Source organism: Staurois parvus, unplaced genomic scaffold, assembly GCF_062004578.1.
Source record: "Staurois parvus isolate SC_StPar_1 unplaced genomic scaffold, SC_StPar_1.0 ptg000006l, whole genome shotgun sequence".
NCBI lineage: Eukaryota > Metazoa > Chordata > Amphibia > Anura > Ranidae > Staurois > Staurois parvus.
In genome coordinates this window covers 12,523,322-12,548,580 of record NW_028317802.1, presented here as the reverse complement: position 1 = coordinate 12,548,580, position 25,259 = coordinate 12,523,322, and the positions used below count along the sequence as shown (strand labels likewise).

General features: G+C 42.6%; 1 protein-coding gene across 1 annotated transcript; it reads left to right on the top strand.

Moving 5' to 3' along the window:
- On the top strand, positions 1 to 25,259 carry WDR55 (WD repeat domain 55). Its single transcript, XM_089661167.1, has 9 exons — positions 1 to 100; positions 6,612 to 6,662; positions 9,518 to 9,675; positions 10,356 to 10,456; positions 14,173 to 14,260; positions 14,736 to 14,915; positions 17,035 to 17,134; positions 20,086 to 20,255; positions 21,900 to 25,259. The coding sequence occupies exons 1-9, from the start codon at positions 83 to 85 to the stop codon at positions 22,213 to 22,215; spliced, it is 1,182 nt and encodes a 393-aa protein (XP_089517293.1). The 5' UTR covers positions 1 to 82; the 3' UTR covers positions 22,216 to 25,259.

Sequence of the window (25,259 nt, the reverse complement as noted above, 5' to 3'; positions counted from 1 at the left end):
TAATCTTCTACAAACGCGACGCTCGGGTACGGGTTTTCTGTGCTCTACAGAGCTGCTAGGACCTTTGTGTCTCTCTGTAAAGATGGCGGCGCCCATGGAGGTAAGCGTGAGTGCTGTGGGCGATTGTTATTCTTGTATTTAGCAGGATAGATGCAGCTCTTTTATGAAATAAATCATTGAGTTGTTCTTTAGATTCCTGTCTAGTCATGCTGCACAGTGTATTGTATGCTGTTTACACGATATACTAATACCACAAGAGTCCCAAACTGACCCTCATCTGGAACCATCTCTGTTGGTGTCCTTTCATCTTCAGTGTTCTTTTATGCAGTTTTAAACAATTTCATGTATTTTTCTTTAACTACACGTGTTTATTTTGAACGAACATTCCATCTAGACCAGAAACTTGTCAGTTATTTATTAAATAAGGGCTCCATGTACACGGGGCGTTTGGAAAACTCTTCTGAACGATAGAAACCGACTGCTGGAAAACGTAGGTTAAAAAAAATGACAGTTTAGCTGCGTTTGCATGCTGCATTTATGCGCATTTGTGTTTAGAAGCGTTTTTAAAAGATAATCTCAGGAGACCTTCCCAAATGCCCAGAATGCAGTGATAAAAAAATAGTAAATAACTATTTAAGGCATTTTGAGAGGAATAGAGAGAGCAGTATGTGTTGAGATTACCTTTTCTGGTTGTATTCTCTATGGATCCCATTCAGGGGCGGACTGACCATTTGGAAACTTGGGCACTGCCCGAGGGTCCGGGGTCAGTAGGGGGCCCCATGAGATGCCCCTGGTACCTTTTTCATAGGCTTTTTTGAGTTTGGGCAAGGACACGGGCCCCATGATCCCCTATTGCCCGGGGGCCCCATGAGTTGTCAGTCCGCCCCTGATCCCATCATGAGCATAATGCAGCACGTTCTACCATTTTTTTCCTCACGCAAAACCTGGAACTGACTGTGCTGGTGTACCGGGTCCATTTGAATACATTGAAAAGGCTTTGCATGCATTTCTGATGAGGAAAAAAGGCTCTGGACAGCATCTGGATATGGACCTGTCAAAAAATGCGTCTAAACGTAAATGCGGTTAACCGCATTTACAAGCGTTTAGCATTTGAAACGTCGGTAAAATCTACTCCTGAACGCAGTTTCGGTGCATTAAAAAAAACGACTGTAAACTCAACTGCCTGTAAACTACTACGTGTAGATGGACACATAGGAAAACATTAGGGAGAGTTCAGGGGCTGCTGAAAAAACCGCTGAACAGCTCCTGAACGTCAGTTTATCAGCTGCAGTGTACATGAGTCCTAAAGGAGAAGGACCTTCTTTGTGGTGCTTGTGACTGAGGGTGTGTCCCAGCCTACGAAGACAACCCTGTAAAAGAGAGTTCTACAGGCCATAGACGGGCCATTTATTGGTCGGCCCCGTTGCCGATGCTGCCGCCCATGTCCGCTAAAAACGGCTGTTTTTCGACGGATTTCCCAGCATGACCGATAAAAATAAATGAGGAGATCCATGAAAAATGGCCGACGGGCTGGCCCCACTAATGGCGTGATTATCGGCCGATTTTTCGTGTGGGCAAAAATTCAGTCGATAATCGACCCGTCTATGGCCTGCATAAGGCTGGCCATACACTATACAATTTTCTGCTCAATTTCCTTTAGATTTACCTTCAACTATGTAGTACAAGGGCCTTCCTAATTGGATACAACTGAAAGTGTTGTTTGGGTTTGACCTCATATTATATGGTTTTTGGTACATCTAAAGCACAAATCTCAAGAAAATGTTATAATGTATGGCCGGCCTAACGACCCATTCGCTCCAGCCAGGTCTGCAGTGGTGCGTTTAATGCAGGCGATTTATGTCATGTTGCTGCAGCATTTTCGGCAGCGCAGCAAAATGCATGATAGTGAGTTACAGCATGCTACGGTGTACTGCAAAGAAGGTTTGCTAGGAAGGTACACTAGGGTGCCATTTAGAATGAAATCTGCAGAAAGGCTGACACTTCCAGCAGTGTAGATCTCCTGTGTCCCACGTTGTGCTCAGTAGTTCTTCCTTCTGACCTCAGGGATGTGTAGGGTTGTCACTTCATCCTTTTAAAACACTTAATAATTACACAGGTTCGAGGCTAATTTAATGCAGTTAAGGCTTGGGTCGAATTTTCTTTAGAAAATCTGAAATTTAGTAAGTTTTGTAATCCGATTGTGCCACCATTGATTTCGAAATTCAATCAATCAAGCCTTCAATTTCTCCATGTTTATTTATTTTAGGTACTTATATAGCGCCATCAATTTACGCAGCACCTTACATATATATTGTACATTCACATCAGTCCCTAACCCTCAAGGGGTGGGCAATCTAAGGTCCCTAACTCACATTCATACATACATATACTAGGGACAATTTAGACAGGATTCACATACCAGCATGTCTTTGGAGTGTCGGAGGAATACCCGTAGAAAACCCACGCAGGCACAGGGAGAACATGCAAACTCCAGACAGGTGGTGCCATGGCTGGGATTCGAACCAACAACCCTAACATTGCCAGGTGGACATTTCTAACCATTTAGCCACTGTGCTGTCCAAGTTCCTACAGAAAAGAATTTCGTAGCCAAGAATTTTCTTTTCTTTCCAGGTCACAGATTTATATTTCTTGCACGATTCTGCCATTATTGATTCGAAATTCATTTGTTTTTTAAAAAATTTCCAACATGCCCGATCAATCAAATTCAATGGTCACAAGAAAATCATCTGTTTCTGTGACCCACTAATGGTGCGAAATTCGAACAAAAATTCTTAAACAAAATTTTTTGAAAGAAAATTATTTTGGAATTTGACCCATGTATGGCTGGCATAAGTGATTATAATCACCACCTTAACCACTTGTCCTGAGGATTTACCCCCCTTCCTGACCCGGCCATTTTTTGCATTACTGCGCTGTTACTTGAACTGACAATTGAGCGGTCATGCAACGCTGCACCCAATTGAAATGTATGTCCCTTTTTTCCCCCCAAATGGAGCTTTTTTCGGTGTTATTTGATCGCCTGTGCATTTTTTTCTATTTTTTGCACTATAAACAGAAAAAGGCCAACAATTTAGAGAAAAAATATTTTTTACTTTTTGCTATTAAACATGTCCAGTAAAAAAAATTAAATCAAATTTCGTCATAAATTTAGGCCAGAATGTATTGTGCTACATGTCTGCTGAAAAAAAATCCCAATATGTGTAAATTAATTGGTTTACATGAAAGTTTTAGCGTCTACTAATGGCGGTATATATACTGTTTTTTTTTTTACTAGTAATGGCAGCAATTAGCGACTTATTGCGGGACTGCGGCGGACATTCTGACAGTGGGGGGAACTGACTGTCACTGACATCTTCAGTGACACTAATACAGTGATCAGTGCTAATAAAAAGCACTGACACTGTACTAATGGCATTGGGCGGGAAGGGGTTAACATCTGGGGTGATCAAAGGGTTAACTGTGTGCTGTGTGCTGTTTTACTGTGTGTTGTGTGTGTGCTTTACTGTGGCAGCACATTGCTTTGTATGGCTCTGCTATGAAGAGTAATACAAAGCAATGTGCAGGAGCTAACGGGGCAGAGATCTGTATTGTTTACATACAGGTCTCTTCCCCGTCAGTGATACTCAGCAATTGCCGGGTGCTGGCGGGGAATCACCAGCCGGAACCCAGTGATCAACAGCTGAGGCCGCCAATGGCGGTGGTGCCCTGTAGCAGTATTTCTGCTATAGGGTGGCAGGAAAGCCGTTATTCGGCCACAGAACCTGTGTAATTAACATGGGTTCCGTTCTAAAGGGATGAGGTGGCAACTCTAGGGATGTCCCTACTTGTGCAGTAATGTAGATGTTGGCAGGAGGAACCACTAAGTTCAAAATGGGACACAGATCTAAATTTTCAGAAGTGTTGGGTTTTTCAACAGACCCCCAGAAGGAGATTTCTCTTCTACAGAGTACTGTGACGCAGAGAGGTATTTGCTCCCTTCTTTTGTGGGGACAGCTTTTTTACCCTTATTTACCTGACAAGGTTCCCCTAAAATAATTGTTAGTTAGACCTCATTCACATAGGCCTAGTTACTGACTCTGCTTCTCAGTGGATCACGTTGTCAGCAGCATCTGGCACACAAATAGTGGGCAATCATAGTTATAGTTAGATTTAAAAAAAAGACATTAGTCCATCTAGTTGAACTAATAAAAAAAAAATAAAAACACACACAAATGGAAAACCTCCATATATACAATGCTATATTCATAGTTGATCCAGAGAAGGTAAAAAAACCCAATAAAGCTTGATCCAATTCTCTCCACTGGGGGAAATAAATTCCTTCATGATTCTCCAGGAGGCAATCGTATATTCCCTGAATCAACTACTCCTGTCGTTATTACCTGTACATATTAGTATCCAGTTACATATTGTGCATTTAAAAATATATCCAGCCCTTTTTTAACCAGTTAACCAGAAGTACTGCTACAGGGCGGCAGGGCTGCTCAAATATACAGTGAAGGAAATAAGTATTTGATCCCCTGCTGATTTTGAATGTTTGCTCACTCACAAAGAAATGATCAGTCTAAAAATCGAATGGTAGGTGTATTGTAACACTGAGAGACAGAATAGCAACACAAAATTTCAAAAGAAATGCATGTCTAACAAATTATGCACTGATTTGCATGTTCATGAGGGAAATAAGTATTTGATCCCCTTCACAAAACACGACTTAGAACTTTGTGCAAATCCCTTGTTGGCAATCACAGAGGTCAGACGTTTCCTGGAGTTGGCCACCAGGTTTGCACACATCTCGGGAGGGATTTTGGCCCACTCCTCTTGGCAGATCCTCTCCAAGTCATTAAGGTTTGGTGACTGACATTTGGCAACTTGAACTTTCAGCTCCCTCCACAGATTTTCAATCGGATTAAGGTCTGGAGACTGGCTAGACCAGTCCAGGACCTTAATGTGCTTCTTCTTGAGCCGCTCCTTTGTTGCCGTGGCCGTGTGTTTTGGCTCATTGTCATGCTGGAACACCCATCCACGACCCATTTTCAATGCCCTCGCTGAGGGAAGAAGGTTCTCACACAAGATTTGATGGTACATTGCCCCGTCCATCGTCCCTTTGATGTGGTGCAGTTGTCCTGTCCCCTTAGCAGAAAAACATCCCCAAAGAATGTTTCCACCAACAAGTTTGACAGTTGGGATGGTGTTCTTGGGGTCATAGGCAGCATTCCTCCTCCTCCAAACACGGCGAGTTGAGTTGATGCCAAAGAGCTTGATTTTGGTCTCATCTGACCACAACACTTTCAACCAGTCCTCCTCTGCATCATTTTTTTTTGCCATGCTGCGAAGCACAACAATGTTTATATGGCTGACTGACAGCCATTCGACAGGCAGCTGAGGTCAGGTTAAATTTTACCTTAACTGCCTGGTTTTGCTGCCTTACATTGCTCATGTGAAAGGGGCCCAAATGGTTCCCCTCTTTCCCAGTCTAATCTTTGAGGTATGCAAATGTGGTTCAGTGGCAAAGGCTGAGCTACCTCCCGAGCACCCTACATGGCTGCTATGTGACCTGAGGGAATGGTCTGGGCTCCAGGGATGAGGAGAGGAGGGCAATGCTACAGTTAAATCATTTCCCATTCAGACCTCCATAAGTGTGGACCCACAGAAGCAGTGATCGCTCAGCTGATAAGCAAAGAGCCAGCAGATGAAAAGATCTCTATTGGGCTCTGCATTAGATGATGTCCTCAGAGCCAAGCTGAATAAGCAATTAGTGGATCCCTTACTGTGCCAGCTCTTTGTGTACAAGTGAAAGCAGTAATCAGCTGACCTGTCACTACATGTGGAGGGCCGTGCTGGGAGATTTGAATGGAGCAAGATTTAACTACTGAGGAGCCCACCATTCCTCATCCTCGGGGCTGGATGTTACTGCATCTCATGTATTTGGAGAGGCAGACAGAGAAGAGTAAGTCTCAGCCAAAGTAGCTGCAAGTTATTTCTACTAGGGCCCATTCATGCTGTCATGCTGCATTAGTGCATGTAGTAATGCATCTCTTTCACTAAAATAGACTGTCGAACACAGCAGAAAAGGTGCATGTACTATTTTGTGCAGCACAGTGAACTACAATGCACAGTGCTGCATCACCATGCATTGTGGTGCACTACAATGCACATCTGCTGGCAAAGTGCATTTGGGTGCCATTCAGAATGTTTGTGATATATCTGTGTAAATACCTTTTTTTTTTTCACTTCCTTGGAACAGTCGTGTGAATGCACAGTTCTGTTTGCTGTGTGTCAGTGAAAGGCTTGCTACTGCTGGTGGGAGGCTATTCTCTCCCCCCTTGACAATAAATAGCACACTGAAAACTGGCAGGTGATGTCACAGCTCAGTGAATTTAACCCTGTTGAAGCTAGTGAAGATCACTATAGTAGTGGTGCCCACTCCAGTGATTTCCAGCTTCCACAAGCATGACACATACATACTTACATTGGATTAAGCTGGACCAATGTAACTGCAAATATCACCAAATCTAGGCTTCAGCTTTAGCTGTTTTTTTAGTCTGAGCTTATTATTGGTTGTGTTGTTCGTAATAATTATTATTTTATTGTAGGCTGCACCACTCAACAAAGAAGAGGAGGAAAACGAAGAGCAGAGCCAACAGGTTATAATACATTTTGTTTTTCGTAAAAAGACCAGTACTATTTTTCTGTAGAAAACAGTACATGTAAAACTAAATTAAATCCAGTGTAAAGTAGAACTCAAAGTATAACTAAAGTAAACAAACATTTTTATATATGGATAGAGTGCGGAGGGATTGGATCGCTTGTCAGTTTTTACTGCTGTCTGTGTATCCGTTAAGGAGATTCACCTTCTCTATTCGTCCTGTTTACCATTATCATTGAATGTGAAAGTAAAAGAAAATCTCAAATTTCGGGTTGTCCCCAGAAAAGTAATAGAGGGGGAAATGTTACAGTGGGGACACTAGTTCTGGTGACCTGGGGGTCCCCAAGGAATTCCCTTAATTTGCAGGGATTTCCTCTCACTTCCTGTTTGGCTATGGGACAAGCAGTGAAGGTAAATCTCCACAATAAGACACAGATGGTAAAAACAATCTGACAAGAGTTGCAACCCTCCCTACAAAATGAACAATAAAGTTTTGCCTATAGTTCTACTTCAGCCCTCCTATTCTCTACAGCTGAGTACAGAGACATTTGGCTTCCGTTTGGATTTGCAGTTGTCCTGATGCTGCATGGGAGATCATCTATGACACCAGCCATTTGAGGGCTTGAAAATTCAGTTGAGAACGAAAATAAGCACATTAGCAATTCCGAGAGTTGTACATCCAGTAGTTACCTGTGGCAAGGGAAAAAAGACAAACTCTGGGTGCAATCCAGGCCAGTCATCTGTCCTTGGACACAGACAGATTGTGCCGAGGGCTGGTAATCTGTCCTTAGCTATAGGTAACTTGCTGTGGATTCATGTGAAGATCAACAGACAGTTGCGCCACCTGTCAGCCTATCATTGTTTTGTACAGGCTGAGCAACCTCAGCTTTCCAGGACCACCTGCGATATCAGCCACAAGATTCTGAAGCTTCTTGCCACAGAAAAACCTGTCTTCTTCCAGCATACTGCAGAGAAGGACCCTTGTAATTTATGTAAACGGAGTGGTCTCCATAAAGCTCGAACTCACCGCCTGCCATGTAAGAGCTATAGCTTTGCAATCAGCAAAGCTTGTTTTCCCTGTTAATGTAAAAGCCCTATGTCTGAGTCAGTGTGGACATAGCGGACCAGTAAACCAGCCAAATGATGGTGCACATGGGGAACCCTGCACTACCAGATCTCACCAGCATAAGTTAGAAGGAAGGCTTGAGCCAGAATTAAAATGGCCATGGATTAGATCTCTGAGAATGATAGAACTCTCTATTTATAGGCAGCTTCTGCTGAGTATTGTGAACAGCTAATTTATAGCTTTCTTCAATAGTAATTCATAAACATGTTGCTAACACTCTCTGGTATATAGATACATGATTAACTCAACAATCAGCAGGAACTCTGCAAGTCGTACTGTGGGTCACACAGTGGCTTAAGTGGTTAACGCTTCAACCTGGCAGCCCTAGGGTTGTTGTTTTGAATCCCAGGCCCTACCTGCATGGAGTTTGCATGTTCCAGACAAAGAAAAACACCTCCTGCGCTCAAGAGCAATGTGTTGGCACCATAGGACTATTAACAAAGTGAATGGCCTTTGAGTAGATCAAAGATGGCACCAGCTTTGCTGCCCTCCAACAGGTCAGGGGAAACCAGAGATGCAACTGTAAAAACAAAAATCAGAAGGCGCACCAGCCTAGCGCATTACCTCAGTATTATCTTTATGTGAATAAAAAGCAGATTTGTACTCACAAAGGACATTAAATAAATGGCATGTCGATCCAATACATGAGAGTGACCGCACCCCCTGGACAAGTCCTTTTTGGGAATAGATGATCCAAAAAGGCTGACGAGTTTCAAGGGGCTATCCCCTCTTCATCAGGGCCGAAATCTCTGATGGCTCTGATGAACAGGGGAATCGCCCCTCGAAACGTGTCAGCCTTTTGGATCATCTATTCCCAAAAAGGACTTGCCCAGGGGTTGAGGTCGCTCTCATGTATTGTCGGATCAACATGCCATTTATTTCATGTCCTTTGTGAGTACACATCTGCTTTTTATTCAAATAAAGGTAATATTGAGGTAATGCGTTAGGCTGGTGCACCTTATGTTTTTTATGTTTTTGCATGTTCTCCCTGTGCCTGCATGGGTTTCCTCTGGGTATTCAGGTTTCCTCCCATGGTCCAAACTCATGGTGGTGGTATAATTGGCTGCTGTCTAAATACGCCTTAGTGTGTGTATGTATGAATGTAAGTTAGGGATTGTAAGCTCCCTGAGGACAGGGACTGATGTGAATGTACAATATACAGTATATGAAAAGAGCTATGTGATATTGTTTGGTATATAAATACCTATAATAAATAAAATAAATAAGTAATTACTGAATTGAGATACTCAGTCTTCTAAGTCCAGTTTGTAAATTTATACAAGATCCCACTTTTATAGTCTATGAATATACTCTTATTAATGGTACATGCCTGTTCAAATTGCAAATATAACTTGAGATGCATGCAGGTAGCATAGCTCATTCCAACATCGCATCCCACTCTCTTTTTGTTTGGAATCTGGAACATATCTTAGTGATGCTGAAACACCCTGCTTTGCTGCTGTCGCACACAAAGAGCCAAGTGTAAGCACTGGAGGTACTAAAATATTTTGAACTATATGCCTTTTAATGCAGGGAGCAGTAATAAAGGACAGTATACAGTACAGGCCTTAAGAAATACACTTCTTTATAGAAGTGTATGCTTATTCTGGCAGGGATCACTAAACCTGTTTACTTGTTTGCTCCTTGTTTGTATCAGAATTTGAAAAGTTATGAACATAGAGAGGGCAGATTCAATAAATAACAAGATATAATCTCACATTCTGCAGGGTGAGACCGAAGAGTTGGATGATAGTCCAGGCCCTGCAGAACCAAGGGTGAAGGACACACCAGGAGACATAACATTTGAGGCTGCTGTCAACACAGTTTCCTTTCACCCTACCCGGGACATTCTTGCTGCAGGAGATGTAGACGGAGATGTTTTTGTGTAAGTGTTCATTCATTTTAAAGAATTATTGTTTGCTTTATTTTTTCATGCTTCTGTATAATTATTACTTTGCTTAAAGAAGACCTCCAAAGTGCTGAGCAAAAGCACAGCTCAGATTTTAGACAGATTTACTGTTTTATAGAAGTCAACTGGTTATCTCCTGTTGTTAACAATAAAGTGAGCCCAACATACAGTATCTTAGTTAAACACATTACAAAGCCAGTTTTTCAATTTCAAAGCTTTAGATGACATCATCTGGTGTTTCTACTGTTTCCCAAGATGTTATGGAAGACCTTTCCTCAGCACTGGTGTGCTGAGACAGAGTAGCAGCTACACAAATGGAAATATGGAATCGCCCAATAGAATAGTACTGTTATTTGTATGCATATATGGATATAACTGAAATTTTTAATAATGAATGAAGACTTTAGTGGAAATTATCTTGGCTTTTCAAGCTGCAAATGCTACTTTCTCTTCTGCCATTAGGACAATGTAAAGTAGAAGAAATGTGAGCTGTTATGCGACAGTTTATTGATTTCAGACTTTCATTGAAATATCTGCAGTGATTGGATACACTTTAATAAAATCATTCATAAACTACTAAGAATTACCCACATAAACCTTTACGTTCGGGCACTTACATGCCTTCTGATGCAGTTATTCATAGTGTGTTGTTTCAGGTATTCATATGCCTGTGTAGAAGATGGAAACAAAGAACTATGGTCGTCTGGACATCACCTCAAATCATGTCGAGATTCAGCATTTTCCACTGATGGCCAACGTAAGCATTTCTTCTTTTCAAGTCTTAAATGTGTACACTAGAATTTGGGGATAGTTCTGATTTAACTTGAGATGAATGGAGGTAGTAGCAGTCTCCACTAGAAGTGGAGTAAAAAAAATGACAGGAAGTAAACCTGAATTTTTTTTTATCACAATTGTGATTCCAATGTGGCCTGAACAGATTAATCTTGATATGCAAAGTATTCTGTATATAGTGCTTTAGATTTGCTTTGATATAAAATAATGTTCTGAATAGGTCAGTGTTTGCTTATGAGAGTTGGTATGTCTGTGGGTTGATGCATAGTGCATGTGTAGGTGTGTGTATGTATGTATACACAATTGTGCTCAAACGTTTGCATACCCTTGAAGAATTGGCAATATACAGTGCCATTTTAAATCACTTTGCCCATGTACATAAATGGCCGGACGGGAGCAGTGCTGAAGTGGGTCGTGGTTAATAAACGGCCCCCACTTTCACTGCCTGTGCATGCTCCCTGGGAATGCGCGGCACCGCGATCCGATGCCGCTGTGTCCTCCAGACACAGCAGAACACCAAGACCAATCAGTGATCACTTGAACAGCAGTGTAACGGAAGCGTAGGCAGGACAGAGCACACGGAGAAGATGGGGAACACACAAAGCTTTATTGAGACCACAAGATGACAGACACTCAATGAGGAAATGGCAGGGAGGGTGATGTGTGTGCAAACTAGGGACGATTCCAGGCACAGGGGGTCTTCCCAGGCAGGGTGGCTTGTGCGGTCTCCCCCCTTTGGCGATCTCCCCCCTTGACTTGGGGGGTCCCGCCTCAGCTGAGCTCCCTCCGTGACTGCACAGCGGATTGGAGTCTCAGGCAACAGGCGGGCAACCTACCCCTGGGCAGGGGTCTCGGGGACTCAACGGGACTCTAGCTGTGGAGTCTGGCCTAGCACAGCTCCCACCCAGCTTTCTAGGGACATCGGGGTCACGGGGAGGGGGGGGTCGGTGTGCACACTAGGGACAGTTCAGGACACGGGTGTCCGGTGCACACAGCAGGGACAGTTCAAAACCACAGGTGGTCGGTGCGCACACCAGGGAGAGTTCAGAACACGGGTGGTCTGTGCACACAGCAGGGACAGTTCAAAACACGGGTGGTCGGTGCACACATCAGGGACAGTTCAAAACACGGGTGGTCGGTGCACACAGCAGGGACAGTTCAAAACACGGGTGGTCGGTGCACACAGCAGGGACAGTTGAAAACACAGGTGGTCGGTGCGCACATCAGGGACAGTGCAGGACACGGGTAGTCTGTGCGCACAACCACGGGCAGTTCATGGCTTCTAGGGACACTCAGGGTAGGTGACTTGCAGACGCTCAGCAGCAGGCGGATTCCAGGGAGGTGGGCGTCTTGTGGACGTTTAGCGGCAGGCAGCTTCCAGGGACCCTCACAGCAGCCGACTCTTCCAGGGGCCTAGCAATCCGCAGCAGGGGCTGTCACGGCAGCTGGCTCCTCCAGGGGCCAGCGATCAGAAGGCAGGGGCCCTCACAGCGGCCGGCTTCTCCAGGGGCCCAGCGACCAGCAGGCAGGGGCCCTCACAGCGGCCAGGGGCCCAGCGATCAGCAGCAGGGGCCCTCACAGCAGCCAGCTTCTCCAGGGGCCCAGCGATCAGAAGGCAGGGGCCCTCACAGCGGCCGGCTTCTCCAGGGCTGTGACCAGCAGGCAGGGGCCCTCACAGCGGCCAGGAACCGCAGCAGGGGTAGCATGGCCCGCGGGGTCTGACCTTGGAAGAGGGGGCTCATGCAGAGCTGCAGAGACTCCCACCCTGGGACATTCAGTGGAGGGAGCAAGATGATTCCAGGAGTGTGCACAGGAACAAAGAGAGAGAGCTGCTTCCTGTACCAGTTTTTTTAAAACCATGTGGGACGCTGCACCCACTGGGGAAGGTGCGCGGCGTCAAGCCGGCGGCCCTGTCCCGGAACCTCCCGGCGGGAGGTCACCCCTCTCTGGGCCGTATGGCCAGGAGCGGTGTGAATCTCGCCGCAGGGGGTCATCTTCCTCCCACCCAGCTGCGCGGGATGGGAGGAAGGGGACCGCGGCAGGGGTGAGAAGTAACACTTCTCATCCTGTGTGGCCCGGCTTCAAAGGGCCGCTACAGGATGAGAAGGGGGGGGGGGGGGTGAAGGGACACAGGCACTAGAAGGGGGGTGGTTGGGGGGAAGGTCAGACCAAGTCCACTTTAGGTATATTCTTTCTAAATAAATGTGTGAAGTACAAGAACAGATTGTCAGATGCTACTGCATGTAAACCAAACACTGTGGCTCCCAGTCCTGAAAAATACAGGTAACTGCAGGAGAGGTGGAATGCTAACATTTTTAAGCAATAGCAGAGCCATTATTCTGCTATTATTTAAAGTGCTTGATGGAATAAAGTCCAGTTTACAGGGACAGTGGTCTTTATAGTGAATAGTGTATTTTATGTCTGTGCTACATTAACAGGCTTCACAAACAGGTAATACCGAAGAAGAAAACCATAGTAAGCATAGCCTCCAATCCTGGTAAAAAGCTAGATGCTGTGTAGGGGAGAGATTTCTTTTTAGGTTAAGTGAAAGGTTAAGAGAATTTACCTTTTTGAACTGGAAATCCTCGATAAGAATTGCGAAGGCAGCCTTAGAGGTATGACTTTCAAGACACACTGAAACTGAAAATATCGCACAGCACACTGTGCTGCTTTAAATGGCTCATCAACCACAACACACACCATTGTGAGCCCTGTGCACGTGGGCTTGAATAATTGTAAACACTTTTCTTTTTTTTTTTAATTTAAACTTTTATTTGATTTTCCAAAACAAAAAGAACAAAAAACTCAGTTGCAAAAATATTTCACATATACTTATTTCCATTTTCCCCATCCACATCCTCCTTCCTAACCTATATTTTCTCTCATAATTATCTATCTATATCTGACACTACTCTCTCTCAGATTCTCCATTAGAGCTCTTTCCTGACTTGTAACTTTCCCCTCAACTCCAACCAGTTCCGTGTATCTTTCAGAGGTTTTAAATTTTAACCAACTACACCACATTTTCTTACATTTTTCCATTTTATCCTCCATGTGATATAGTTCTTTAATCCTATAGATATTTTCAACTCTATTTATCCATTCGTTAATTCTTGGTGCTTCAGGAACCTGCCAAAACTTGGGAATCGGACCCTTAGCCACACTGATTAAGTGATAAAGTACCCTATTTTTGTATAATTTCATTGAAGGCTCAAAATGATAAAATAAACACCTCCACGGGTCTCTCTATACAGTCATTCCACATATTTCCTGAATGCATTGGATTCTTTTCCTCCAGTAATCCTGTATTTTCGTGCAATCCCACCATATATGTGCCATTGTACCCCTTTATCCTCATCCTCTCCAGCACAAACGTGAGGTATCTACTTGTTGATTGTGAGCTACGTTTGGTGTAATATACCATCTAGCTAAACATTTATAATTCATTTCCACTGTGCTCATATTTGTCACCTCATGTGTTAATTTAAAAATGTTATTCCTTTGTTGTGCATTCAATTCTGTTCCAAGCTCCTTTTCCCATTGTTCCAAGAACCCCAGGGGATCAGTTCCTTTAATAGCCATAAAGATCCTATAAATCCTGGAGGTAACTTGTTTTGGGGCTATTTTTTAATTTAAACACTGTTTCTAAATTAACCTGAACTGATTTTCTTTGTTTTTCAGAGCTTTTTACTGTTTCCAAAGACAAGTCTATTCACATTCTAAATGTGGAGGAGGGAAAACTGGTCAAGCGCATTACTACAGCTCATGAGTAAGAATATTTCTGAGTACTTTACAGGGTCACCAGGGTTTTAAGCCATTTTCGGATGGTTCTCTTACATGCACCATCTGGGTCTGTTTTTTTCCGAAAACAAGGCAAGGAAAGACTTTGTAGACAGTACTAAGTCAGATGTGTTGTGTCTGTGCAGGTTCTCTTTAATCAAGGTCTTGGTATAGATAGAAGTAGTTTGTCACATTCAACTGGATATGTTCTGTTCTGTTAAAGATGTTTCACCTCTCATCCTTTAATATTTGAGTTACCTTTGTGGCTGGAAATGCTGCGGTAACTTCCTGATGCCCATCAGAAGTGAGGAAGCTGCGTGGATTAGTGGCAACGTGTCCTCATCATTATGGAACAGATGTTGAATGTGACATACTACAACTAGCTAGTCTCATGCCTTGTTCCAGATTTCTGAAGCTGGGAACTGTAAAGTCTACATTTCTGAAACAATCTTTCATACATACAGCTGCGCCCTGAACAGCCTCCTTTTGATTGATGAAAACCTCTTTGCCACTGGTGATGAGAGCGGAATGCTGAAAGTGTGGGACCTCCGGAGAGGTACGGCTTTTATGGAGATGAAAAATCATGAAGAATACATCAGTGACATGGTCATTGACCAAAACAAAAAGCTGTTACTTACTGCCAGGTACTTCAACCGTGTCATTTTCTGCACTTTATATACAGACAATATTGCTTTTCTCTTTAGGTTACCTTAATATACAGGGGTTGGACAAAATTATGGAAACAGCAGATAAAAGAAAATTATTACCTAATATGGTGTTGGACCATCTTTGGCATCCAAGCCTGAATTCTCCTGGCAATTGACAAATGTAAGTCTTGGAAGATGGATAATGGAATCTGATACCATTCTTCATGCAAAAATTGTTCCAGTTCTCGCAGAGATGCCAGAAGCGGAAAACGAGCCTGAACCTTGTTCTCAAAATTGACCATAATGGCTATATGATATTGAGGTCCGGTGACTGAGGCGCCCAGGGTAGGTGTGAGACTTCATCCGCATGCTCGTCAATCCACGATTTGACAACACGAGCTGTGTGATTCAAAGCATTATCGTCTTGGTAAATGGCGCTGTCTTGGAGAAACAATGTTTGCACCATGGGGTGCAAATGGTTGGCCAAAATTTGTACATAGTGTGATGATGGGGCCTGCAGAATACCAAGATATGGCTGCCCAAACCATGATTGTGCTGCCACTATGCTTTATGTTGGCAGAAGATAGTTCTTGTCGTATGTTTGGGACGCCACCCGTAAACATGTCCGGTGGTTGGGAACAGTGTGAAGCTCGATTCATTGGACCATATTACAGTCTTCCATTGATCAAAAGGCCACAATTTATGGGTGTTGCACACTCTCCCCTTTTCTGAGCAGTAATATTGGTCACTAGTGGTTTGCAGCTTACAGACTGTTTTGCTTATTGAGTTCCTTCCGCACAGTTTTTGTGGACATGGGCTTTGGAAGACTGAGATTGAGCTCTGCAGTAACTTTTCAGAAGTTGTTTTCTTAAAATCCTGTGCAATGTCCTTTTTGTCTCTTTCGGTATGTTGACTGTGCTTATGCTTATCAGACAGTTATTTTCCCAGAAACTGTATATGCCATCATAACCTTTGATACTGTACCTCCATGACATGGAAAATAAATTAGTAACTTCAGTCACAGAGGTACCAGCCAAGCGGGAACCAATAATTTGCTCAGTAAGCTCTGATGTGATTCCGTATTGCTAGCAGCGCATGCAGAGAATGGTGAAAGTGAGGCTTCCCACCTGTTAGTTTGGTGTCTCATCACACAGAAGAAATAAAAAAGTATTATATCACTTCCGCTTTCACTGTGAAACATGTCATTTTACACCTGCAAATCATGTAATGTTTCCATAATTTTGTCCAACCCCTGTACATAATATATATATTGTATTTTCCTAAAGAAAACCTAAAGTTGTGGGGGGTTTTGTTGTTGTTTTTTTTTTTTATTTTTTTATTTAATAATAGCCAGGATTCCTGGTAAAATTGCAGGGACTTGTAGGAAATAACTGCTATAGGCAAAAACAGCGCACTTTGCTCTCTGCCTGCCACGGCTGCCTTTCCCCTGTGTGACATTCTATGGGACTTGGAGGCAAGGAACAAGTTGCCAAATGTGAGGACTGTTTCTGCAGCTGTTGTGGTTTTGGTTGATAGAAAGTTTAACAACTGATGTGGATTTATCAGTCAATTAATACAAAGAATTTGGTTGCTGTGAATAACAACTCCACTTTTGCTTCAGTTTGTATTCATCATCCCCAGTTTGAGTCAAATCCTAGTTTTGTGATCAGCATAAATTTTGATATTCTTCTTGATTTGATCGTTAAAGCGGTAGCAAACACTGCTTGGACACTTGTACATACAGGTAATCTTATAATAAAGCTTACCTATAGGTACAAGGAATATCTCCTAAACTGTTTAGGAGATATTCTCTGTTTCTGCAGCCGGTGATGTCACCAGCGCATGCGCTCGGTACAGAGCTCTGAAGGGACAGCATGAGTATGCATCCCTTCAGAGCTCTGTGCTGTGACCATGGCTGTGACTTGAGCCCGTGAACCCGCAAAGAAGACTCGAGTGAAGATGGAAGCCCTGTCAGTGGTGACAACACGCCACTGGAGAGCTACTAGCACTATTTGACATTGTCCTGCAGGGAGAAGATTGTGTTTTTTTTTTTTTTTTTTTTCCCCGCAGCCTTCACTACCGCTATAAGTTGACATGCTTTTTTTTTTTTCTGTAGTGGAGATGGAACCATGGGCGTGTTCAACATTAAGAGACGAAGGTTTGAGCTACTGTCTGAATACCAGAATGGAGACTTGACATCTATTTCCGTAGTAAAGGTTGGTACAGTGATGTGATGTACATAAAGGATAACCCAATTTAAAAGTGCGGATAGACCTATTTTACAAGATGAGTAGCAAGGTGCAGTGGCCCGTAGCATTTTTCTCACTGTTTTTCTCACTGTATACAATTTTCTAAAGGAAATAATTTTTTTTTAATTTGACGTAAAGTTACCTACATGGCAATCCTGCCAATAACAGCACTTCATGTTGGAGGCTTATAGTGCTAAACCATTGCTTAACCGTTAGCAGCAGCACCCTGTCATGTGTGCTCCTTCAGTTTGCCATTGGGCTGCCTATCTGATAGTTAATAAGCTGTCCAAGTGCCAACTGAGAAGCACAGATGGCAGTCTGACAACATTGCTGCTAATTGCAAAGCAGAGTTGTCAGCCTGAAACAGGAAGGTCTCCAGGTAAGAAACTTTGCAACAGACTTACAAGAAATAATTTGCTTAGGAGATCTGTATATAGTCAATCATCATAGCAAACCTACTAAAAGTAGGGGTTTACATATACTTTAAGGGCAAGCATGCAGCAGCAAATGGGCAGTGGCTTTCAGGACTGCCATTCTGATCCATATTATTTCCTGTTAATAATGGGGTAAAGCACCATCATGGTTCACTGCTAATGCTGATCAACATGCACTGCTTGCCAAGAATAAAATAAAATATTTTGAAGGTTTGATCATTCACATGCGGGGCTACCTGGAAATGCAAATCACATATATATATATACTGCCACCCTGTAGTGTGTGTGTGTGTGTAAAATATGATTTGCATTTCCAGGGGGGCAAGTGGTTAATAAAATTTGTTTCTATATAAACCTCAAGAATGCGCTCACATTTGTTAGTGCCCAATTCTCGGCACTGATACACTCAGCTTTTCTGCGCTAACCGCCGCTCCTCACTCTAGAGCAAGCTTGCGCTCCAAAAGCCAGCAGCAGAAGTAACGTCAACGGACCCAGAGGTAGCTAGATGTGACAATCTGCCTCCGCTACATCCAAGTCCATTGATGTCACTTCCGTTTCCGGCTATTGGAGCGCACGTTGGCTCCAGAGTGAGGAGCGGCGGTTAGCGCAGAAAAGCTGAGTGTATCAGTGCCAAGAATTGGGCACTAACAAATGTGAGCGCATTCTTGATGTTTATATGGAAACCAATTTTATTAAACCGGTCATGGAGGGTTGGTGAGTGCAATATATTGGCCCTTGGTGGTGGAGGAAGGTGGAAGAAGATATATACCAAGCACTAGAAGAGTATTTCTGGCACAAAATTTTCACATATATTCACTATAAGAGAAGGCGCTCTCAGGCATTTATACCACATTTTTTTCTTGTTGTCAGGCAAACTTGTCAGAAGTGATTTATGCTGATAGAGCAACCGAGGTAGCAGACAGAAATGACACTTCGTGCTCTTAATTGAGACAAATACACACTGTAGAGCAGGGGTAGGAAACCTTAAAGAGGTGGAGATCTACCTGAACAATATGGGAGAAGTCAAAGATCACTGGGCACAGTGGCCCCCAGTGTTTCCTCCTCACACCTGATTTTAAACTTCTAATTACCGTACTACCATGACACAATCGCATGCATTGCACAGCAATTATGGGTTTAAATCAAGTGGTGAGGATGCAACATATCGCCTCCTCACCACCTGTGAAACATACTTGGATCGATTTCCAGAGGAGCAGCAGTACCTGCTGCACTTATGAATGAGCCCTTAGTTGGATTCTACAGTGGCACCTTTAGGGCTCATTCACATGTAAAGTTGGGCCTTCAATCCCTACCCTTCTTAGCAGCCAAAGGTTTACACATGCCGTAGCAGGAATTTAAACCCCCTGTTGCTTTTGATGGGTGCAACCGCTTGCCAATCGAGACCCATTCAAGTAATTGAGGCCACTCTGCAAGCACCCTGCAACTGTATGCTTCTACAGGGTTCAAGGGTTTAAAGCAGGTGGTAAAAAAGTAACACAACACTGCCTGCTTTAACCTCTTGTATGCTGTACTGCACTAGGTTGCAGGGCATTTGCAAAGTGGCCTTTATTGACTTGAACGAGTCATGCTTGGCAGATGCTAAATCCACGACCATGACAGGTCGTATAACTCCTGCTGAGGCTGCGACATGTATAAAACCAGTGGCCAGTGCAGCTAAAGGGGTGTGGTTGGGGTGGTTAAAAACACGTTAACAATGAGGTTTTACCACCCCCAAATTGCAAATGAATCCTAACCATTCTGAGCCCCTTTATAAGGCTGCTTTCACACTGATGTGCTGCGGTTTATCTGCACTGTGGGTGCCTCACAGTGCATCTGTTTCTTTCCTGGGTTAGCTTTACCATAGACTTCTATTATATCATGCAGGTGTGGTGCACTTTCTGAAAGCGCAACAAAACTGCATTCAGGAGTTTTGGTGTGTTATCAGAAAGTGCACCAAACCCTCAGGATATAATAGAAGTCTATGGCTAAGCACAGCAAACCTGCAGGATAGTTGCAGGTACAATGCACTGCACCCACGGTGTTGGTAAATCACAGCGCATCAGTGTGAAAGCAGCCCTGTACTATTATGCACAGTGTATTGCTCCACACTGACCTGAAGATCTCTCCTGCACTAGAGACCACTAGCCGGGATAAGAGGTGAAATACAGTTGGTATCATTCCACATGGTACAGGAGCCAGCACCACGGAGGAGGCATCGGCTTATGTGGCTCTTGCTCCCTACTACAGCTCCAACTTTACAAGTAGTCCCTCTACATTGCACTCTGATGCTCTGGGATGGCGGGTCAACAAGCCCAGATCGTGATCTACGAGTCACATGGCCGAGATCTACTGGTAGATCATGATCTATTGGTGGCAGACCCCCGCTGTAGAGGGATATGCTTTGTTCGTATTTCATGTCAGGTTACAACCAATGTAACTCTTTGATGAAATGGAACTGTTTTATGTGTTTTTCCTTTGCTTTAGAGAGGCAAAAAAGTGGCTTGTGGATCAAGTGAGGGGACAATCTACCTGTTTAATTGGAATGGCTTTGGAGCAACAAGTGATCGTTTTGCAGTGAAGGCAGAGTCTATTGACTGCATGATCCCAATTAATGATAATATTGTGTGTACAGGATCCATGGACGGTGTCATCAGGTCAGTAAAACTTTTTCTAAGCCTGTTAAGAAAATTCCCTCTAGAACAGTGGTGCTCAGCCTTTTTAAGTGATTTGGTAACCGGTCACAGGCCACAATGAACTAATGGGTTTTACTGCCCCCCCACCAAACCACAAATTTAGATGAGCCCTCGGTCTTGAGCTCCCTATAAAGCTGCTTTCACACTGATGTGCTGTGGTTTACCTGCACCAAAGGTGCAGTGCAGTGACCCTGTCTTCCCTGCGGCTTAGCTGCACTGAACCATAGACTTCTATTACAGCTTGCAGGTGTGGTGCACCTTCAGAAAGCACACCAAACCCACAGGATATAAACACAAGTCTGTTTCAGTGCAGCTAACCCACAGAAAAGCTATAGCTGCCCTGCATTTCACCTGCAGATCAGTGTGAAAGCAGCCTAATAACTCTTTATTATAAGTGCTAATATGCCCATTACAGAAGTGCAGTGTATGTGATGCTTAATACAGCAATCTTTTCCTCTTCCAGCTTCTGCTGGCAGCAATCTCCAGGCTACTAGAAAAGTCCCAGGCAAAGTATACTTGGTACCACTCTGCCTGGGTAGGAGTCAGCACTACAAAGGAAGCATCAGCTAATGCTCCTGTTCCCTTGCTCAGCCCCCAGCACTGGCTCCATACCCTCTGATGCTTTGGGATTTGGACTTCCCAACCTGCCATCCCAGAGCATGGACTTGTGCTTCTCTGGTCTGAGGCCACATCAGAGGCCTCTGTGGGCCACAGGTTGAGTACCCGTGCTCTAGAACGAGGATAATGTACAACAGAATGGAGGAATGCTAGAAGGAAATATGGAACAAATTTGATGTAGTATAATATATATTTTAGGCGTGTATAGCAGTAAATCCGACATTCACTGCGGGTGAATCCTGATAATTGAGTAATTTGGCATGCATTTTGCCTGAGTATTAAATGGTGTACAGTGATGTCTTTATGAAAAGTAAAATTTTTTTGTGAATCATGGTAACTGTGGCATGTAAAAGCACAAGAGGATAGAAATATAAAAATCAAAGATTAAAATGTAAACAAGTTGTTATATTGGCCTATCTTTACTGTTAAAACATTTGTTCTTTATAAAACCAGTACTGTGGTTCATCACTGCCCCTATTTCTTCACAACTGCATTACTCTGCAGCTGTAATGCATGTATGTACTTGAATTATATTTGTCTGCCTTTGCACCATATAACCTTCTTCCCTCGATTACCTGAGATGTGAGGGTAGTGCTGTAAATATAGCATATAGAGTCATTGAAATGTTATTTACTCCTTCCTCCACCACTGTGACTCTGGTCTGAGATTTTGCTGGTGTGAAGAGGTTGATGTGAATTTCATATAAATTTTACAGATTTTTAGAACAATTCTAGATTTTGTTTTTCTAATAGAAGCCTATATGATGTATAGATGATATGACGAATATTATTATCATGGACTGACAAAAGCTTCTTTCCTTTATTAAGCTATGAGTAAAAGTGCAATTCCTTATTTCAATACACAAGATTTCTAATGCATCAGGTTAGGAGAAATTATTCAGCATTCATGGAATAAAAAGTGCAGGTAAAAAATGTTTGCACAATAATGTAATGCAAAATTGAGAAATGTTTTACATTTTCTTTACAGGGCAATTAACATCTTACCTAACCGAGTCATTGGTACTGTGGGCCAACATCCAGGTGAACCTATAGAGCAGTTGGCAAAGTCCTATGATGGTAAGTTCTTGGCAAGCTGTGGCCATGACCAGAAAGTAAAGTTTTGGGACGTTTCATCAATTGGGTCCATCGAAGTGGATGTTTACAGGAAGCGGAAGAAGAACAAGCAGCTGCCAGCTTTGAGTAAGAAGGCATTTGGGGGAGCGGATGACTTTTTTGCCGACTTAAAGGAAGAGACATCAGAAAACAAAGATGACGATGAGGACAGTGACACCGACAGTGACTAAAGCAGTCTCTATTAAGATACTTTATGGACCTTTATTAGATCTGTAATGTTCTTTATTTTATTTCACACAATTGGACTTCTCTATACCAGCTGGAAAAAATGGAAATGATCTATATCATATAAATGCAAGAAGGGCCTCATTGTTATTGTACAGCAGTGCCACTGTGTGATCAGTAAAACTCCATATCAGAGCAGTCATAAGTGCCCATTGTGTGGCGTTCTAAAGAAATTTTATCTTTATGGACCTTCAATAACGTGACATATTTTAGGCACTGATAGATAAAATATGTCAGACAACAGCTGTACTGGATTCATATGTATATACAGTGAACAATTCTTTAGCACAGAACACTGTCTCTGAGTGTCAAAGATCTTATTACATAGGCTCTTGTTACAGCTATTGAAGGAATTTTCCAAATGGCACTAATACAAGACTTGTTACAAACACCGTGCAAAGTGGTCCAGGAGTCAGGTGAGCCCGATGTGGAAATCGTGATAGTGTCTGCCTGTCTTTCCACCTCAGCTGAAAGAAAAAGCCTTGTATTCATTGATAAAAATACAAGGCTTCTCCTGAATGGCAAGGAAGCACTCAGTCCAACTCTCTATTTCTTACAGCAGACAGGAAGTCACCTGTATTGCTGCTGGCATAAAGCGCTGCTTACTGGATGTAGCTAATGCTACTACAGTCCATTGCAGCACACACAGTGGCTACATTCTTCTGTAATGGAAATAGTTTTTTTTGGGGCAACTTGGCCAAAACAAACCATTTAAAGTGAAATTAATCTTAGAATTCAACTTTACAGTTTGCAATTACTTTAAAGATTGCTATGTTTCATTAGACCACTGAATATGCAACAGGTATTTACCTAACACATACCATTATGTTTATGCAGGCTTATCTGATCAACAGCAAAATTATAAAGTCCCTTTTGATTGAACTGTTAACATTCTTTGAACAGGAATTATAAATACTTAAACAGATCTTTTTTTTTTTCTCATCCTTTGAGGGTCCCAGAAAGTATTTTCCATTGCAGCAGTATAACCCAGAGGTTAAACAGTTTTTTTTTATTTTAATAAATGATACAATGGTGGCACTTTCAATTTTTGGAATCACACAATATTACAGCAACTAATTTTTCAAGCACAAATTTTAGTAAAAAATACACCAAAGTTAAATTTAGTGCACGTATATTTCAAAGAAAATATAAAAGATGTGGTTGTGCCAAATAAATAGAAACCCAACATAGTCAAGCCAGCGATGGTGATAAACTTTGGTATTCAAATATTTAATAGATGATGCTTTAAAAGCTTCTAAAGATTAACAGTTTAACATTAACTGTGAATGACCCTAGAATCTTTTGGAAATATGTAACATGCAGCACAATCTGTGCTTGGTATGTAGATCCCACAACATGTGTTGATGACGCTACTGGATCACAGACTGTGCAACAATCTTCATTGCTTTCAGGTTCTTACCTCCTAGGGAAGATCATAGAATGGACATTCACTGGTCCCCCCTCCCTTCTACCCAGTGACACCAGCCATGCTGGCCCAGGTCCTGCAGGTGGGACAACACAGCCCAGGCAACATCGGGGGGGGGTTACTAACTGGGGTTTGTGAAGTGATCACTTCCATTTGAAAGCAAATAGTTGACTTACACCTAGTTACAGCAGTCAGGAGTGTATGTAAAAGCCTTGCTGCTGACAACATGCGTCAATGGCAGCGATCAGGTTTATATATTTAAAAAAAACCTGTGAACCCCATCCTCCTTTCCTTATTCACACCCCATGATGGGTGTTGTAGCCATCACCTCTGAAAAGCATTTGAAATGGCAGCAGTATCCTAACAGGGAACCCTTTTCTGGTTTTCCATAGGGACAAGGTAGATGTTGGGCCTTAAGATAGTTTCTGCCTTCCACCTCAATTCAGACATTTCCTATCTTTTTTTTCTCCTGCCCCAGTTGACTAAAAAAATTTTCCAGTATATAGTTCAGGCTGTACCAGTTTCTCAATCACTGCTTCTTTTGGGATGATGGATTCCTTTTTTGTCATCCCTACTGCACCAGCTTCCCATTACAAAGCCTATATAGTCGCAAGGAGAGTGTTTTCCCCCCTTCCATGTCATGTTGCACTTTACTATTTTTGAGTGCTTCTCAGGCTTTTCAATCTCAAGCAACTGGTTTCCAGATTTCCAAGGCTGGCACCTGGCCTTCTAGTCACACATTCTCTTAGTTCTACCACATGAACATTTCAGCTGCATCTCATATCAGCTTTGACTATTTGTTAGGTAGCTCTTTGAGGTGCAGGTAGTTCTCTTTTGTTTTGCTCCGTTAGTAATTGTTTTTTGTATTGTCCAGATCAAAGCTTTCTTGTGTCCCTCAATGGATAAGCACAAAAAAAGATTTTATCTTTCATCCAAAAATTGAATTTTTTTTTATACTAAAATGCTTTCACAATGCTTAGCAAGTACTAAAAATGACCTGGTAGTTGCACCAGAACTGCAGGCAGCTCCCCCGTGCCTGTAGTGGGCTTACAACACTGCCCCACAAGAATACCAACAGTTAAAAAAAAAAAAAAACTTTCTCCTAAGAACTGGACTTGATAGTGGGAGGTAAGAAATATCCATCACGCTGCAGATTTTGTTTGTTTGTTTGATTAGGTGAAAGTTTAAAGGGTTAAGGTGCAGCCTTTGGATATATTGGCATATAATGTCTAAACTGCTTTGTACAAGGCATTCATGCATACTGTGTTTTATAGAATGTGTGCATCTCCCATGGAATACAGATTAAACATTTGTTGGTTTGTGATGTACCATGACATCTGATCTGTTTAATGTCTAGTTCTATACCTGTCAAGTTACCCTTTGTTTATTTTCTAAGGAATTATTTGCTGGAAATAGCAAAAGCAAAAGGTTGTGCAAGAATAAGGACAATATGAGCAAGTCCTCAAACATTTATATTCTAGCTGGTGGAAAGCTCAAAAGAGTTTAGTTATTACAAGACAAGTGTCCTTATTTAATAAACATTTTTCATTTTAATTCTGATAA